The sequence below is a fragment of the Poecile atricapillus genome, chromosome 32, assembly GCF_030490865.1.
Source record: "Poecile atricapillus isolate bPoeAtr1 chromosome 32, bPoeAtr1.hap1, whole genome shotgun sequence".
Lineage (NCBI taxonomy): Eukaryota > Metazoa > Chordata > Aves > Passeriformes > Paridae > Poecile > Poecile atricapillus.
The window spans coordinates 3,167,081-3,183,762 of NC_081280.1; the positions used below are offsets into that span (position 1 = coordinate 3,167,081).

Sequence of the window (16,682 nt, forward strand, 5' to 3'; positions counted from 1 at the left end):
CGGCTGGCTCAGTGATGAGGTTTCTCTTCACTCTGGTTTCCAGCCAGCACATGTTTGTGGGGTTCACTGATTTTCTTCAGGAATTAGAGCCTTAGCAAGCGAGTAAAGAAATCAGGGGGGGACTCTCTCCCTGGTTTGCATTCCACAGTTTATTTCTGTGAAGGGGAATCCAAAGGGCGAAAGACAAAGGATTTGGGGTCTGGGGGTCTCTTTTAACAGGGTTTCTCAGAGGGAGGGAACATCAGAGAGAGAGAAACAATTCTTTTTCTCAGCTGGTACATCTTAGAAACTTTCTACAAATCAAGGTTACACACACCAAGATAAGAAATAACAGACAGCAACTTCTTCAAATGGCCACAAAGGTGTAGGAGTATTCTCCAGAGAGGGGCAGAGGGGCAGAGAGGGGGGCTTGGTTTCCTGGCAGCACAGGGGGGAAAGAAAGGGAAGGTAAGAATGCCCTCTCAGCTTCCACAGCTCAGAGGCATTCTGGGACAGGAAAAACAGAGTTACAAACTCCCGGGTTGGAAAGAAGGGTCTTTCTGCTGTCACCCCCGCGCTTTCCCGGCCTAGCGAAACTTCCAGCAGCTGGAAATGCCAGCAGGGTCTTCTCTTTACTCTATCCGGCCTCTCGCCCTGGAGCTGAGGAGAAAAACTTCAGTGACCATGGGAACCTGACTTCAGGTAAGCAATAGGAGAAAGAGAAGTGTGGGGGGGAATCACAACTAAAATAGGGGAAAAGATCCATTTCAAGCTATCAACTACTAACAGAAACTAACTTAACAACATTCTAACAACTTTACCACAACAAAAGGTGAATTTGGGTGCCCAGATAGGAAATGTGGACCCAAAAGGGGAAATTTGGTTCCTAAAAGGAACAGTTTGGCCCAAAACTGGGGGTTTGAGCAACAAAAAGGGGCAGTTTAGATGTAAAAATGAGACTTTGGATTAAAAAAAGGGAGTCTGATGCTAGAAGGTGAACCCAGGTGAGCGAACGGCAGCCAGGGGGGAAATTTGGGCTAAGAAAGGGAGATTTGAGATGAAAAAGGGGATTTGGAGCCAGAATAAAAGGGAGTTTGTGTCCAAAAGTGGGGATTTTTTTGATCAACAAAAAGTGGCAATTTGCATCTTAAAGTGAGAGTTTGGCTTAAAACAAAGGGGAGTCTCTTGCCTGAAAAAGGGAGTTAGGAAAAAAATAAAAAGGTCCGAAAAGGGAGATTTTGGAGCCAAAAAGGTTCATTTTGGATCGGAAAAAAATGTAATTTGGGCCAAAATGGAGAGTAATGAAACCAGGAGCTTGTCATTAACTCATGTTAATGAAAGTGAGGACATGATTCTAACTTGGATCAGCCCCAGGCTGGATTTGGGGCTGAGCCCAGGAGCCTCAGGCACTGAGAGAAGGGTGAAGAAGCTGCTCCAGGAGTCCAAAGGCAAAGTCCAAGTCCCTTGGAGCATCAGTGGCCCCAGTGAGGGCAGGGAGTGGCAAAGGCTCCCCAGGGAGTGGGGAGAGCAGATCCTGGAGGCCAGGACTGCAGGGAGCCAAAGGCTGTGAGCAGGAACTGCAATGCTGAGCAAGCCCTGGCTGGCTGGAGGCAGCAGAAAGGCCAAGCCCTGAGCCCAGGCCTGGCACAGCAGGGCCTGTCCCTCACGGGGGGCTCGGGGCTGTTTGTGGGGCAGGGGGATGTGAGGGGCAGCAAGGACAAATGCCATCAACCTGTGGGACCCTGCAGATCCTCATGGAACCAAGGGCCAGCGGGAGCCAGCAGGGCCTGACGGAAACAAGAGGCCACTGGGAGCCTGCGGGGCTGCAACAGCCACAACACTCCAGTGATGGCGGCAACCAAAGGCTCCTTGACTTGCCTTTGGTGCACGGGACAAACCCCCAGCAGATATTCTCAAGGGACACAGAGGCAAAGAATATTCTTAGTTGCAAGGGACCCCCAAGGACCAGCAATTCCAGCTGTCAAGTGAATGGCCCACACAGGCATTGAAGCCACAGCCTCGCTGATATCAGCACCATGCTCTGACCAACGGAGCTCAGAGGTGAAAACCACACAGAATTTTACTGGCAAAGTACAGAGAACCAAGGAACTTTGGCAAAGCATTTAATACAACATCCAGTTGAACATAAAACACTTTCCACAGCAGTAACTGCATTAAGTTAGCCCATTTAACCTGCAAACCTTTAACCCTTGAGGTGTTAAGGTACCCAAAATCATTCACTGCAGAGCCAGAGAAGCGCTGAGGAATGACCCTGGAAACACAGGTCAGGGCAAACACTTATTTTTATTTAAATACATAGGGAACAGACCTCTTGCAGGTCTTTGTGTTTCAAAAGAAAGGTAGATATTCATGTAGAAATACAAAAAGTAATACTACAGTATTTGTAAAACACACAACAACAGTAGCAAAAGTTACTGATGAATAAATGCACAAACAGGGACTAATAAGGCTGAGATTCCAAAGAGTTACATTCAAAAGGCTCTGCAGCAGAAAAGAGAGAGTTTAATACTTCTGAAAATACAGAGTCATCAATTTTCTCAGGGCAGCCTTGAGCTCCTGGTTCCTCAGGCTGTAGATGAGGGGGTTCAGGGCTGGAGACACCACCGAGTACAGAACTGACACTGCCAGATCCAGGGATGGGGAGGAGATGGAGGGGGGCTTCAGGTGGGCAAAGACTGCAGTGCTGAGGAACAGGGAGAGCACGGCCAGGTGAGGGAGGCAGGTGGAAAAGGCTTTGTGCCGTCCCTGCTCAGAGGGGATCCTCAGCACAGCCCTGAAGATCTGCACATAGGAGAAAACAATGAACACAAAACAGCCAAAATATAGAAAAGCACTTAGAACAATGAGCCCAAGTTCCCTGAGGTAGGATTTGGAGCAGGAGAGCTTGAGGATGTGTGGGATTTCACAGAAGAACTGGCCCAGGGCATTGCCCTGGCACAGGGGCAGGGAAAATGTATTGGCTGTGTGCAGCAGAGAGTAGAGAAAGCCACTGGCCCAGGCAGCTGCTGCCATGTGGGCACAAGCTCTGCTGCCCAGGAGGGTCCCGTAGTGCAGGGGTTTGCAGATGGACACATAGCGGTCGTAGCACATGATGGTCAGCAGGGAAAACTCTGCTGAGATGAAAAAGGCAAACAGAAACAGCTGTGCAGCACATCCTGAGTAGGAGATTTCTCTGGTGTCCCAGAGGGAATTGTGCATGGCTTTGGGCACAGTGGTGCAGATGCAGCCCAGGTCAGTGAGGGCCAGGTTGAGCAGGAAGAAGAACATGGGGCTGTGCAGGTGGTGGCTGCAGGCTATGGCAGTGATGATGAGGGTGTTGCCCAGGAGGGCAGCCAGGGAGATGCCCAGGAAGAGGCAGAAGTGCAGGAGCTGCAGCTGCCGTGTGTCTGCCAGTGCCAGCAGGAGGAAGTGGCTGAAGGAGCTGCTGTTGGGCATTTCTTCACTCTGGATATGGTGGACTGTTGAAAGAAGACATTGAAAAGCTTGGAGAGATTTCCTTGAGTCAATTCTATGCTATTTTCTTACAAATTTACTCAAAATTACTTCTCTTTCTCTGGGGTAATTTCTTTCAGTTCTTTTTGATATTTTTGAGCTTGAGTTTTGCTGCTAAGTTACTGTTCCTTTCTGTGAAGGGGCAGAAATCCTCTTTCAGCATTGCTCTCAGCCTGAGCACTGGGGAGCCCAGAGGGAAATCAGGGCTCCCTGTGCCCCAGGGCACTCAGACCTGCTGGTCCCACACAGGTGCCTTTTGTTCATTACACCTCCCTCTGTTTCAGGGTGGCTAAACATAAAACATGCTTGAAAAATAAAGCAGCCTTTTTAAAGGCTCCAATTTCAAAATAAATTTCCCTAGACATCTTTTTGTCTCTGTGCAGCTGGACAGGGAGGGATACCCAGGGCTGGGCTGGCTCTCTGCCTGGAGTTGTGCCTATTGGGAGCTGTTTCTCTCTATCCAAGCCTTGTCCCTGCCAGTGCTCCCGAGCCCAGCCCAGCCCTGGGGGCTCAGCTCTGCCCTGCACACCCCTCCCAGCACAGGCACTGCCCAGGGCCATCTCCCTGCCAGCAGGGCCTTAAGGGCAGCTCAGACAAACAGAGATGCTGCAAGCCAAGGTGCTGCTGCTGCTGGCTGTGGCTAGAGGAGGCTGAGGAGGCACTTTGGGAGGGAGAGCTGAGGCAGCTCTGCTGATGCCCAGGGTGACAGTGCAGGAGTCTCAGTGACACAGACAAAGCTGACAGCCCCTTGCCCTTTCCTTTAGGAGAAAGCCGAGAGCAGCCCTGGCCATGCAGCACCATCTCCACGGCAGGAGGAATCTGCCCTGATGGGGGTCGCTCCTTCCCCCTCCAACTTCTCCCCACCACCCACGGGGAGCTCCCAGGCAGGCTGAGAGCTGCCCCTGACAGGTGGCAGATGCCCTGGGCTGGCAAAGAGCCCTCAGGGCTGCAGGAGCTGCTCTGCAGGACAGCCCTGGGCAGCTCTGGCTGCAGCCCCAGCTTCAGCCCCTGCAGCCGTCCCTGGCAGCAGGAGCCGTCCTGCCCTGTCCCTCTGAGGGTGCCCAGGGCAGCCCCGCTCTGCAGCACATCCTCCCCAAACCACAAACGGCAGCAGAGCCATCCCTACAGTCATGTCAGTGCTGTCATGGGGCAGCTTTAGGAGATCCCCGCAGCCAGAGACTTACTGTGCCAGCAGTTGGGAGCATTTCTCCATGAAGAAGCTCAGACTTGTCCTTCCAGTTGCTTTAAGGCACCCAGGTAGCTGCAGGCAGTGCCCTCAGCACTGCTGGGCTGGGAGAAAAGCTGCTCATCAGGAGAAATGTCTTTTTGAAGCTCTTCTTGGTTGCCAGCAGCTGCCTCTGTGCCAGGAGCTCGGCCCTGCTCAGCAACAGCACCAGGATTTTAATGACCCTTTAATGAGCCTCTCAGGGCTTTGGTGTTGTTTCCACCAGACTCAGTCCCTGAGAGTGTTCAAAAAACTTCTCAAGAACTCAAAGTTAAATTGGCACTCCAATTTAAAGTTTCAATTCAAAGTTTCTGGAAGTTTTAATGGGTCCCACTGAGGGACACGACTGGGAAAGTGTCCCCAGGTTCCAGGGAGAGCAGAACACTGCAGGCACTGATGACAGGTGGGGACAAGCAAGGGAAAGGTGTCTCTGGTGCTGAGCAAAGCTGGATGTGTTTCAGGAGTGCAAAGGGCCAAGAGCTGAGCCCCAACCCCTGGCAAGGCAGATGCTGTCCCTCCCTCATTGCTCAGGGCTCTTCCCGGGCCACTGGCATGTGGGGATGTGCAATGCCAAGGGCAGCACCATGGGGCGGCCCCTGCCAGGCTGCTGAGCAGGCACAAGGAGGCAATGAGGCCCCAGGGCTGCCAGGGTCACTTGTCTCCTCCTCATGGCTCAGGCCCAGGGCCAGCAGCCATGGCCAAAGGGCTGCACAAGTTGCCTCTGGCAGGGCCTTGCAGCTGCTGCCCATCCCTGTGCCCTCTCCAGCCCAGGCTGCCCTACGGTGTCCATGCCCTGCGCCTCTGGCCCTGCAGGCTGTCGTCATCCCCCGGCTGCCCCAGCTCGCTGGGCCCTTCCTTTGCTGACAGCTCTGTGTCCTGCCTGCCTCTGCCTGGCCACACAAAGCCTTGGCCTTGATACCAAAAGGGTTCATTCAATTTTTACCGTGCCTGTGAAGTTCTAGCACAGGAACAAGGCATGCAGGGCCTGCTTTCTCAACAAGGATGGTTGAGAGAAAAGAAGACATCTGGCTCAAGGATGCAGTGATGGGAAAAACAAGGACTGAATCTGGGAACTCGGGGTTTGGTTTTATGGAAGTGGGTAAATTGTAATATGCATTTAGCCACTGTATAAAAGCAACACACTGGGAGAATCACATGTCCATGTCACGTTAGTGTTATCCCATGTTGGACCTCAGGCCTGAATAAATGATGCCCTCTTAAACACCAAATTAGTGTTAAGGAGACTTACTCTGATGTTTCAGAGCCTTGCTGATGGTGGGGCCTCACAGAACCAAGGAGTCAGCTGTGACACTGGGCAAACTCATGGAACAAAGGGTCCATTTTGACACAGCAGAACCCCACGGAACCAAAATCTATTTTGGCACATTGGGGCCACATTGAACCAATGGTCCATGGTGACACTGAGGAACCTCTTGGAACCAAGGGGCCCTTCTGACACAGCAAGGCCTTGTGGAACCCTGGTCCATGGTGACACCATGGAACCGCACAGAACCAAGGTGACCATGTTCTACTGCAGAACCTCATGGAACAAAGGGCCCATGGTGACACTGTGGAACCAAGGAGACCATGGTGACACTATGGGGCATCATGGAACCGAGGGTCCATTGTGACTCTGCTACCAAAAATGGGAAAAAATAAAAGAAACTGCTTCACAGCAAGGGTGCAGTGAGAAGCAGCATTCTTTATTCAGCCAGTTGCACAAGGGGGAATAGCTCTTCCCAAAGGTGTGCATGCTGGGTACAGGAAAGTTCCTGCTTGTGGACTGTATTTTACATCCATATCCACTTACTGTCACAGAATAAACATACATATGATCATCATTTCTCTGAAATCATTAACATATTTTCTCTTACCTTCACAGCTGTGTACTTCTGTCCTGGGGGTCTCTTTGGTGGTCCCTGGTGCTTGGTGATGCCAGAGTCAGACCTGACTACACGGTGAACAGGTAAAAGTTGGCACAACTGGAGCTGGTCGCTTTCCAATTCTCCTTCTTACACAATGGGCATGGTGCAGTTCCATGGGCCAGTGGGTTTTGAAGAACAAGAACTGTGTGTTCACCAGCATGAGATGGTTTTTCATCTGGTAACATCCCCCCTTGGAGGCTTGTGAAGCTTCTCTTCTCTTCAAGCCTTGCTAAGCCTCCCATCTGTGGTGTCTGCTGGAATTCAATGCCCTCCCCATCCCACAGCAGCCCTGCCTTTCCCTCCTGCAGCCTTGGTCTCCAGCACAGCCGTGGAGGCTCTTTGGGCTCTGGACTTTTCCTGCAGCCACCAAGGGCAGCTGAGCTCTGCCCTTGCCACAGCCAGCCCTGGCCAGCACAGGCCATGCTCAGCAATTCCTTGTCTGTGCCTGGCCTTGCTGCCAGCCCCGGCAGCGGCTCCGTGGCCCCTTTGTGCCCCGCTGGCCCAGCCATGGTGCCCCAGCCCCTGGGCAGGCCCAGCCCAGGGCAGGAGCATTGCGGGTGGGCACGGCCCCTGTGCCGTGGTGCCCACAGCAGCCCTGGGGCTCTGTGCCCCATGGCCTCCCTGCTGGGCAGCCTCTCCCAGCTCCTGCAGAGCCCGTGGCACCTGTGGGCCTGCACACACAGCCCTGCCCCGGGCTCTGCCGGGCTCTGGGCCAGCACAGAGGCCGGGCAGGGCTGGCCATGGCCAGCAACAGGCCCTGAGCCCTGCAGGAGGATGGAGCTGGGCCACAGCCAAACTCAGCCCAGGCTAAACCTGGGCTCAGCAGCCAGGGCTGGCAGCACCTGGGGACAGAGCCTGGCGGTGACAAATGTCCTGGGCCCCCTCCCTGCCCTGCTCATGCCACCAAGGGCACAGAGCAGCCTCCTCTCTCGGCCACTTGCCTGTTTTCAATCCCTTGCCCTGTAGGCGCTGGCCCTGCCCCACAAGGCCTGGGCTGAGTCCTGTCCCTGCACGCTCACCCAGGCTGAGATGGACACTGCTGGTTTCTCTGGCAGGCTCTCTGAGCCCAGCCCAGCTCCCTCCAAGCTGTCCCAGCTGCCCTGAGCTCTCGGCAGCAGCCAGGGCCTCTCCCCAGCACAGCCCAGCCGGCTCTGGCCCCACAGCTCTGCTCAGGGCAGGCTGCTCTGGGCACTGCCCCACGGCCTCAGCCCCTCTGCAGGGCACAGCAGCAGCTGCAGCTCAGAGAGGCCTCAGCCCCAGCCATGGGGGAAAGTGCCTGGCCAAAGGAAAAGGAGGCTCCCTGGGTGCCCTGCTCCCCTCTCCAGGAGATCCTGGCAGCTCTGCAGCCCCTCCTGCCATCCCATCTGCCCAGGCCAGCACCACAGCCCCGGCCTTGGGGCCCTCAAGAGCTGCTCCTGCTCCAGGCCCAGGGCCCATCCCAAAGCTGGGGCAGCCACAAAGCTGTGCCCATTGCTGGTCATTCCTGCTCTCACGAGGATGGATCCTCAGCCACTTGGAGGTTGCTGATGAATTTTACTTTTCCACAGGCCTCTTCTTTCTTGAGCTCTTCAGCTGGGGAATTCAGTGACAAAGGCTCATTAACATTTGTTCAAATCACCCAAACAAGATAAGCCCATGGGAAAAATTCAAGTCGTCAGTTCTTCCGTGGTTAATTAGACAAATTTCAGAAGCGTATTCAAAGTGAATCTATTGTATTGAAAACAATTGAGATATAATTGTTTGGTCCTGTTTAGTTTTCTTTTTCTGTTTCTAATCCCCAGTTGATATTAATCCCCAGCACCCCCTCAGGCAGTCTGAATAGATCTGAAAATAAACACCCCTTCTGGCTGATGATCAATCAGACTTTGTCCCTACCCCCACCCCACCATTTCCCCCATCCAGCCCCTGGGACTCAGAGCAGCCTTGTGCAAATCTGACAAACCATGGCTGTGCCTTCATTTCCCTCTCCTCGTGTGCAGCTCATTTGGAAGTTTTCCCACTAAAGTTATGGAGAAATGTTAAAAAGAACTTCTAAGAAATGCACATTCCTGTTATAAAGGATGTATTTTATTCCTGCTCTCTTTGGAGCAGAGGTGACTGCAGCATTCTGTGATTGATATTGACCCAGGGTCTCTCTCAGGAGGTCTGGCCTGCTCACAGAAGCTGTGCCTTGAGGTGTGAGCCAGTGTGGACAACCTTGCTCCACATTCCCCAACCCCATCCTCTGTGTCCTCCCTCACCTGGGACTTGCTTTGCTTGGAGAGCTGCCTGCACTCAGGAAAGAGGGGATTTTCCTTTCTCTTTTCTTTTTTTTCTTTTTTTTTTTTTTTATGCAATCTAAAACTCCCAAGTTTCATTGTTGAAAACAGACCCACTCCTCAAGTGTGTGCCAGCCCAAGGTGCCACCAAAAGCACTCCAGACCTGCCCTGGGCCAGCTGTGAGGGTGGATCATCATCCCAACCTGCACTGGGCTGTAAGAAACAATTTCGAGAACCCGGATGCAAGTGTTAAACCTTGGTTAGTGCTTTGTTGTAAACCAGTTCAATTGTTTCGTTGTTTATCCCAAGTTCAGGTTATTAACTCTTCTCCTGTTATGTATTAGCTGTACTTACCCTTTGCTGTCATGTCCCTGTCCCGTCGGGAGATCACCGCCACTGCTCCCCAAAATGGCGTCCCCGGCCCTGAGGAGGAGGATGACATAAGGGCCTGTACGTAAATGAGAGAGACCAGAGACACACGGGACACAGAGAGCGATAAGAACCCGGAAACAGCGAGCTGCACTGAAAAGAAGAAATCAAGACAGCACCACCAAACGAGGAAGACTCAGAGGAGGCCCCTGACTTCCTCCCAGAAGCTGACAGCACCAAGGGGGAACTCGACCAGGGTGACATCCTAGACTCCGAGCCAAAGAAGACGAGCATTCCTGCGGACTCCTGTGAGTACGGAAGCTCCGACTCTGCCGTGTGGCAAAGTCAACTTCCTCCTTCACTGCGTGGAATCTGGGAGCAGTGGTGGTGTGTGCGACCCCTTGGGCCCCCACCCAAGCTGATTCTTGTATTAAAAGCATTAAAAGAGGAACTCTAGTCCTGCCCAATTTATTTCAGTACCTAGGCAGGTGTTGAGAACAGACCAGTGTTTTGGCTACTGCCTGGCAGTGCTGTCCCTCTGACATTTGTTCCCCCATCAAAGGGCATGGGAGTGGGCAAGATCCTGGGAGAGGACACAACCAAGCCAACTGACCCAAGTTAGCCAAAGGGATATTCCATACCTCATGACAACAGCTCAGAGAGCTAAGCTCAAGGAGAGAGGAGGAAAGGTGGGGGCATTTGTGAGTTTTCAGTGTTTGCCTTCTGGAAGAACCATTATGTGTGCTGAAGCCTTTCTTTTCAGAAAATGTCCAAACATCAGATGGGAAGTAGAGAGTGACTTTTTTTTCTCTTCAGCCCAGGCAGGCCCAGATCTCTGTTTAGTTCTTTATTTTACTGTAATAGAACTGCCTTATCTCACCCTGCTGGCTGTTCTCTGTCTTATCCTCTTTCCCATCCCAGTGGGAAAGACAGTGACAGAGTGACAGAGTGGGCACCTGGCACCCAACCAGGGTTGACCCACTACAGTTGTTAAGGCACCCAAATGTGGGGGGATATAAAATTGGTGAAATGGCCTATACCAGGAACCTTGAGGGACCGGGCTGGAACAGCAGAGGAGTGCAGGCCCGGGATGGCAAACAGTTTAGCAATGAGCTCGAAGCTGTGGCAGGAGCAGCATGGGGCTGGGCAGACCCAGGGATGCTGAGCTAAAAGTGTACTAAAAATCCAGAGCAGCGGCAGAAACAGTAGGGTCTGGGCAGCCCTGGAAGGAGAAAAAAGGTGGAGGGGGGGGATTGGCTTGGGTGTTCCCTGGCCATCACCTGTGTAATGCCCTGGCAACAACAGCAGCTGCTGGGCTCCCAAAAGCAGCCATGAAACGCTCCCTTTGGGTTCTGGTTTTCTCCTGAGGTACCCAAGCAGATGGTGAGGATCCCTCCCAGGGTGATTGGGTATTGAAAGGACCCACTTACATGGCCACACTTGTGAGCAGAGGCTCACCCACATTAAAGAGACACAGTGATGGAAAAGTTCTGCAGTAGCAGTGGATCCTCTGGGCAGCAGCAGTCCAACAACACCAAAACCTCAGCCATCTGCCCTTTGAGCCGTGTCCCCCAGCTCAGAGACAGCCATAACCCCACTGCCTGTCCCTCCTCCCCCAGGCATGACTCCCAAATGCACCTTTCCCTTGGCTGACTCATTAGTGTGGGATGTAAGAGGTCTCGGCCACGTCTTTTGTTTCTTCATGACCTGTATTTGTGCCCCAGACAACTGCTGCCTTCACAGAGTCTTCCTTTCAGATGGGAAACAATTCCCTAAAGAATCCAAACCAAAAGAAGGGCCTCTACTTTGCTGTATTGAGACAAAATTAAATGCTACAAAACAGCTAAAATAGAGAATCCAAAAAAATTTTCTTAGCTTATCGTGGCACAGCTCCTTATCAAATGAAGGGATCCCTAAATTTCTAGCTAAATACAATCTAACTCATTTTCAACATGTAAACAAGACAGCCAGTCCTGTCCTGCTGGGTCCCAGCAGCGCCTTGCAGCAGTCCAGCATCCACGTCAGGATGCTGGCCAACACAGGGCTGTCCTGGAAACTAAGGCGGCTGACTTGAAGTTTGTGCAGGTACCCAAAGGTCAAGCCCAGCGGTGTTCCCTCAGGATATAGCAGTCCTGAGTGATTTCCCCTGATGTCACCCACTCCTTGTGGCACCAGTTGCTTTCCTGTGGAACGTTCTACCTGCCCCAAGAGTAAAGAGGGAGCTGGAGAAAGAGCTTGCCAGGCTGCTCTCCATCCTTTCCCAATAATCCTGCTTAAGGGGAGAAGTCCAAGCTGAGCTCAAATGTGTAAATGGAAGAGCCGTGCACAGGAAGGGTCAGTGGAAGGATGATCCAGGAACCATTGGCCTGGCAGCCTGAGCTTGCTACCGTGGAAGGCCTCAGAGCAGATCCTGCTGAGTGCCATCCCATGGCATGTGCAGGGAACCAGGGGGTCTGCTGGAGGGTGGGAAAGCTCTGTGGAGGGAAGGGAACAGCTGGGGGTCCTGGTGGGGTGTTGAGGAGTTCTGTGAGCGCGTTTCGGGGGCGTTGGTGTTGGTGGGTGAGTTGGGGAAGGAGTTGTCTGGAAGTGAGAGGTCTAGGATGGAATTTGAGTCAGTTTGACGGCAGCATCCATGGTTTGGCTCAGCTTTGGTTGTGGAGGACATAAGGAATATCTGTGACTTTTCCTGTTAGTGGTCCTGGTTCTCATGCAAAAAAAGAAGAGGGGAGAGCTGTAATTTATTGGCCACCTAGATATCTGTACCAGGGGCAGGATTAGCCTTTTTGCAATCTACTCAGTCGTTTGTACTACTTTTGTGATACTGAGTGGACTTTCATTCCTTGAGAGCTTTAATCCTTCAGAGAATTAGGATATTATCATCCCTCCTGTTGTGGTTTTAAACCAGTAACTAAAAAAAGATTACTTATTTCTTGCTGTGAGATATGGATTAGAACAAGAGCAAAACAGGCATAAAACTTAAAGGGAATAAAGAAAGTTTATTGACAAACTACAATAATAAGAACACCAGAATAAACTTCCAGAAAAACCTTTTCATCTCTTATCTACCCACTATTCCCTTGTTCACATGACAACAGAGACAAAAACTTTGGAACTTTGGTGGTTAAAACAGTCCCAATTCCTGCTACAGTCTTTTCACCAGTCTTTGTAGAGAAACAGAAGTTTCTTCCTGTTAATTTATGGAGCTTTTCACAAGAAAACTATTTTTGTTATAGTTTTCCATTGCTCTGATGTTAGTTTCCCAGAACTGCTGTTATCAGAGCTCACTCCTCCCATTTTCACCTCACTCTGAGGTGTGTATGGGCCATGAGTCTAGGGATGGCATTTTAAGGATGAGTTATTCAAAAGCAAAAGTCTTCTTCATCTGTTTCTGTGAGCTTCACTAGAAAACAGTTTTCTCATTGCCTCTCAAGGCTTTAAATCTTCCAGCACTTCACTGTATCACAATTATTCTACTTTTTACTCAAATTTTACACCTTGAACACTCTATTCCTCCCCATACTCTGTCATGAATTAAAAGAGTTCTTTTCAGGACTTCATTGTCCATCTCCATAGTTTTAACAGAAAGATATTTCATCTTAATTAAAGCATCTCCTTATTCTGTGCCTTTTCTGAAGCTTCTTTTCTTTCCTGTCACTGGTAGTTTATAAAGTCTCTTTTCATGTTGATCACTCTTTTTCTCTCTCTGGATAAAAAGATTAATCCGCAAGTCTCATCTGGATAAGAAAGAGTTAAAATCTTTCCCAGGTTTTTGTAGATGGTTTGGTGATCTCTGCTGAACAGGAGCTGGAGCTGTCTGCGATGGAAGGTTCTTCATAGCTGCTCTGGAGAGTGTGGTCGGTGTCTCTGCTTGCTGCAGGTCCAGAGCCTCTCTCCTTCACTCGGCAGTTTCTAGTAAATGTAGTTACAGCAAAACCTGCAGCCGAGCCAGAGATCGGCCCGGCCCGGCCCAGCCAGAGCCCGGGGCAAACCCCGCAGGCCCCATCTCCCGGCCGGGAGACGCGGCAGGCCCAGCCCAGCCCCCGCCCGGCCGCATGGCCTGGGCAGGGAACAGGAGGCCTGGAGCTCCGCCACCCTTCACAGCCAGGAAACAAAGAGAACCTAAGTGCCCTGACTTTACAGCTTAAGGTAGGGTTCACAAGTTGATCTCCCTTTTCAATGGTTAAAATTGCTGTCAATCCCCAGTAATGACCAATAATTGGTCAGGAGAAGATACTCCTTTCAGACCCCAGCAACTTTAACTTCCTTAAAGGTAAAGTAACCCCATGACACTCCAGAGAAAAGCAAAGGTTTGCAAACCAAAGAATGGCCTTTTTTTAGCCTCTGTGTAGTGTTATACTTTGTAAAGTGACTCTCAATGGATGATGTTAAGGCAAAAGACTTGCTGCTTAGAGATGGGAAGCAAACTTGCAAATCTTTCACATTCTCCGGTCATTCCAATTAATTGGTGAAGTCTGCAACTTTTCGGAACTTCTTGAGTTGAGCAACGGGGAAGTAAAGCTCTTGTGAACTAAGGGTTCTTAAATGCCAGATCCTTCTGTGCCTTCCCAACAAAGATGTTTTTGAGCTACAGGAAATGACTTCAATGGGAAAATAATTCCAACATGTAATAATCTGACCAAGGCTAAGCGTTGCCAGCAGTTGTTCCAGATGCTCCTGCCAAGACCCCTGCAGGAAGGAGCCCAGCCCCCAATGCACGTGGGCTTTGGCTGCCCTCTGGCACAGAAACCCGCCAGGGGCACAGGTCTCTGGGGCAGGAGAAGGGCACCAGCACTGCCAGGGCTCGGCTGGGGTGGCAGGTCTGCCTTGGCGGGGACTCTTCCACACTTGCTGATTTCAGTGCTGCCAGGACCCTGTGCAGATTCTGTGCCAGGCCCCGTGCCCTTCCTGCTGCGGCTGTGTCAGCAGCCCTGGGGGCTCCTTCTGCTGCCCTGAGCCTGCAGAGCAGGGCAGCGTTTGCTGATGGTTTGAGGCGTTCCTAAAGATCCTGTCAGGCTGTCTTAGACACTTTGGGCAAGGGATTCCTTCCAACCTGGGCCACTTAGGGGGGGATGGGGGCGGAACCAGGGCAGGTGGCAGTGAGTGCAAGGGCCCTTTGTGACACGGTGCAGCATGGTAACCGTGGAATGGAAAGGGACAGGGTGTCCAAGGGCCCTTTGTGACACATGGTGACATAGGGGCTGGCGGTGACAGGGCAGTGCCACAGTGCTCAGTGCACGCGACGGGACAGGACGCGCCAGAGCGGTGCTGTGAGGAGCCCCCGCACAGCGCACTCGATTGTGTCTGACCCGGAGCTTTTCAAAGCCTTTACTCCTACAGGTGACCTCGTGGCAAGACTGCAGGCCTTGATGGCCCGTGGCTTTCCCGAGGCTTTTCTTTTGCAGGTGCCTGCGGGGAAAGACTGCGGGACTTGGTGGCCTGTGGCCTTCCCAAGACTTTTCTTTTGCAGGTGCCTTCAAGGCCAGACTCCGGTACTTGGTGACCTGGAGCTTATCTGAGGCATTTCCCATCCTTCTGGCCTCTGTCCTCAAGGTGAGACTGTGGGACCTGGTGACCACAGTCATTTACGAGGAGTCTCCAGTCATTGTGGCAGGAGCCCTCGAGACCCGACTGCAGGACTTGCTGTCCTGTAGGCTTCCTGAGGCTTCTCTCTCGCAGGTGCCTTCAAGGCACAACCACATGACTTGTTGACTCAGAGATTACCCAAGGCATCTCTCTTTAAGGTGCCCCCAAGGCCAGATTGTGTCATGGCGGGCAGATTCCTCAACCTGTTCAAAGCGTTCAGAGGGAACAGAAAGACAGACCCTGGAGCTGCCCCAGCACAACAGCCTGAAGAGCCAGAGCACCAGCCACTGCAGGATGGTGAGTGGCAGAGCTGGGCCACAGGGCTGATGGCTGCAGGCAGCTAGGCCCCATCCATCCCATCCCATCCCATCCCATCCCATCCCATCCCATCCCATCCCATCCCATCCCGTCCCGTCCCGTCCCGTCCCGTCCCGTCCCGTCCCGTCCCGTCCCGTCCCGTCCCGTCATGTCCCAGCCCATGTGGACATGCCCAGGACAGGACGGAATATGGGCTGTGGCTGACCCCTGCCAGTGGCCGTGCTCCATCCCCTGAGCCACCCCAGGGCTGTCCCTGCCTGGGGAGTGCAGGGCTGGGCTGTGTTCTCCGGCCTCTCCCGCAGCCCCTCAGCTCTGGCTGCTCTTTGACAGATGCAGCCATGGCCCAGACACAAGAGCAGGAGCCTGCCCGTGGCCGCTTCCGCAGAACGCTGAAGGTACCTGCAGCCATCCCCACCTAGGCTGGGCCTGCTGTCACTGCTCAGCCCAGCTCTGCACTTGCAGCACTCCATGGAACATGCCTCTCTTCCCTGTCCTTTGTTCATTCTGCACAGAGGTTCCGCAAGTTCCTGCGCATTGGGCGTAGAAAGAACACCACCACAACAACAACTGAGGGCACAGCTGAGCCTGACTCCGGGCTGACCGAGCTCCAGGCAGAGCCTGATGTCAGCCCAGATTCAGCTGAGCGCTCACAAGACTGTGACGCTGCAGTGAAGGATGACAGGGCAGAGGCTGACATGGCAGGGACTGAGGGCGTGGCCATTCCAAATGATGACACCGGAGAGACTCAGGGCATCGCGAATGCCGACAGGATACCCACTCCCACTATAAGCCAAGAGCTCGTATGGGATTATTTCAAGGACCCTCGTGTCTCTTCTGACATTGTTGACAAGAGAGCTGCTCCTTCTGACCAGCAGGTAGACAGCCAGGGGCCAGAACTGGAGGTCTTCCAGGATCCTGTGCCCCCTCAAGCCACATCCACAGGGCCCCCTCAGCCTTTGAGGCCAGAAGAGCATGACGGGAAGGGAAGCACTTCTTGGGGGAAGCTGGGGAAGTTGCTGCCTTGGACAGCACTCCATGTCTTCCCTGTGCTTCCTCCAGGTGCCATCTACTGTTAGGAACATTCACCAGAGTCTGGTGTCCCATGTCACTGTGGATGTCAGGCAGCAAATTGACATTATAAGGCTGGCTGAACAACACCCGGTCGATGTGGTGCTGACCCTCCTGCGCTGTGCCCCATGGTGTGACAGGTATGGGGCCCATGTGTCTTGAGAGCTCAGGGCTCACCAGCCTTTAGGGCCCATCGCCCTGCACAGCCTGTCCAATGGGGTCTGCCCAACAGGCAGAGAGGTCCAGGAGCCTCAGGCCCCTCTGTTTCCTGAGGCTGCTGCCAGTGCTCCCTCCCTGCCCCTCAGGGGACGGGGGTTCTGTCCCCTGAGACCCCACAGCTACACAGGGCATGGCAATGTCACTGAGACACCCCTGACACAGAGCTCTGATCCCACAGAGCTGCTGCCATGATGTGGCAAACCATAGCCTCATCGGGACCAACA

General features: G+C 52.8%; 1 protein-coding gene across 1 annotated transcript; it reads right to left on the reverse strand.

Moving 5' to 3' along the window:
* Positions 1 to 2,034: 2,034 nt before the first annotated feature.
* Positions 2,035 to 6,631, reverse strand: LOC131590212 (olfactory receptor 14J1-like). The gene is made up of 2 exons (XM_058860160.1): positions 6,592 to 6,631; positions 2,035 to 3,458 (listed from the first exon to the last, which is right to left on the reverse strand). Exon 2 carries the CDS (start codon positions 3,433 to 3,435, stop codon positions 2,503 to 2,505), a length of 933 nt encoding a protein of 310 aa, XP_058716143.1. The 5' UTR covers positions 3,436 to 3,458; positions 6,592 to 6,631; the 3' UTR covers positions 2,035 to 2,502.
* Positions 6,632 to 16,682: the final 10,051 nt, after the last annotated feature.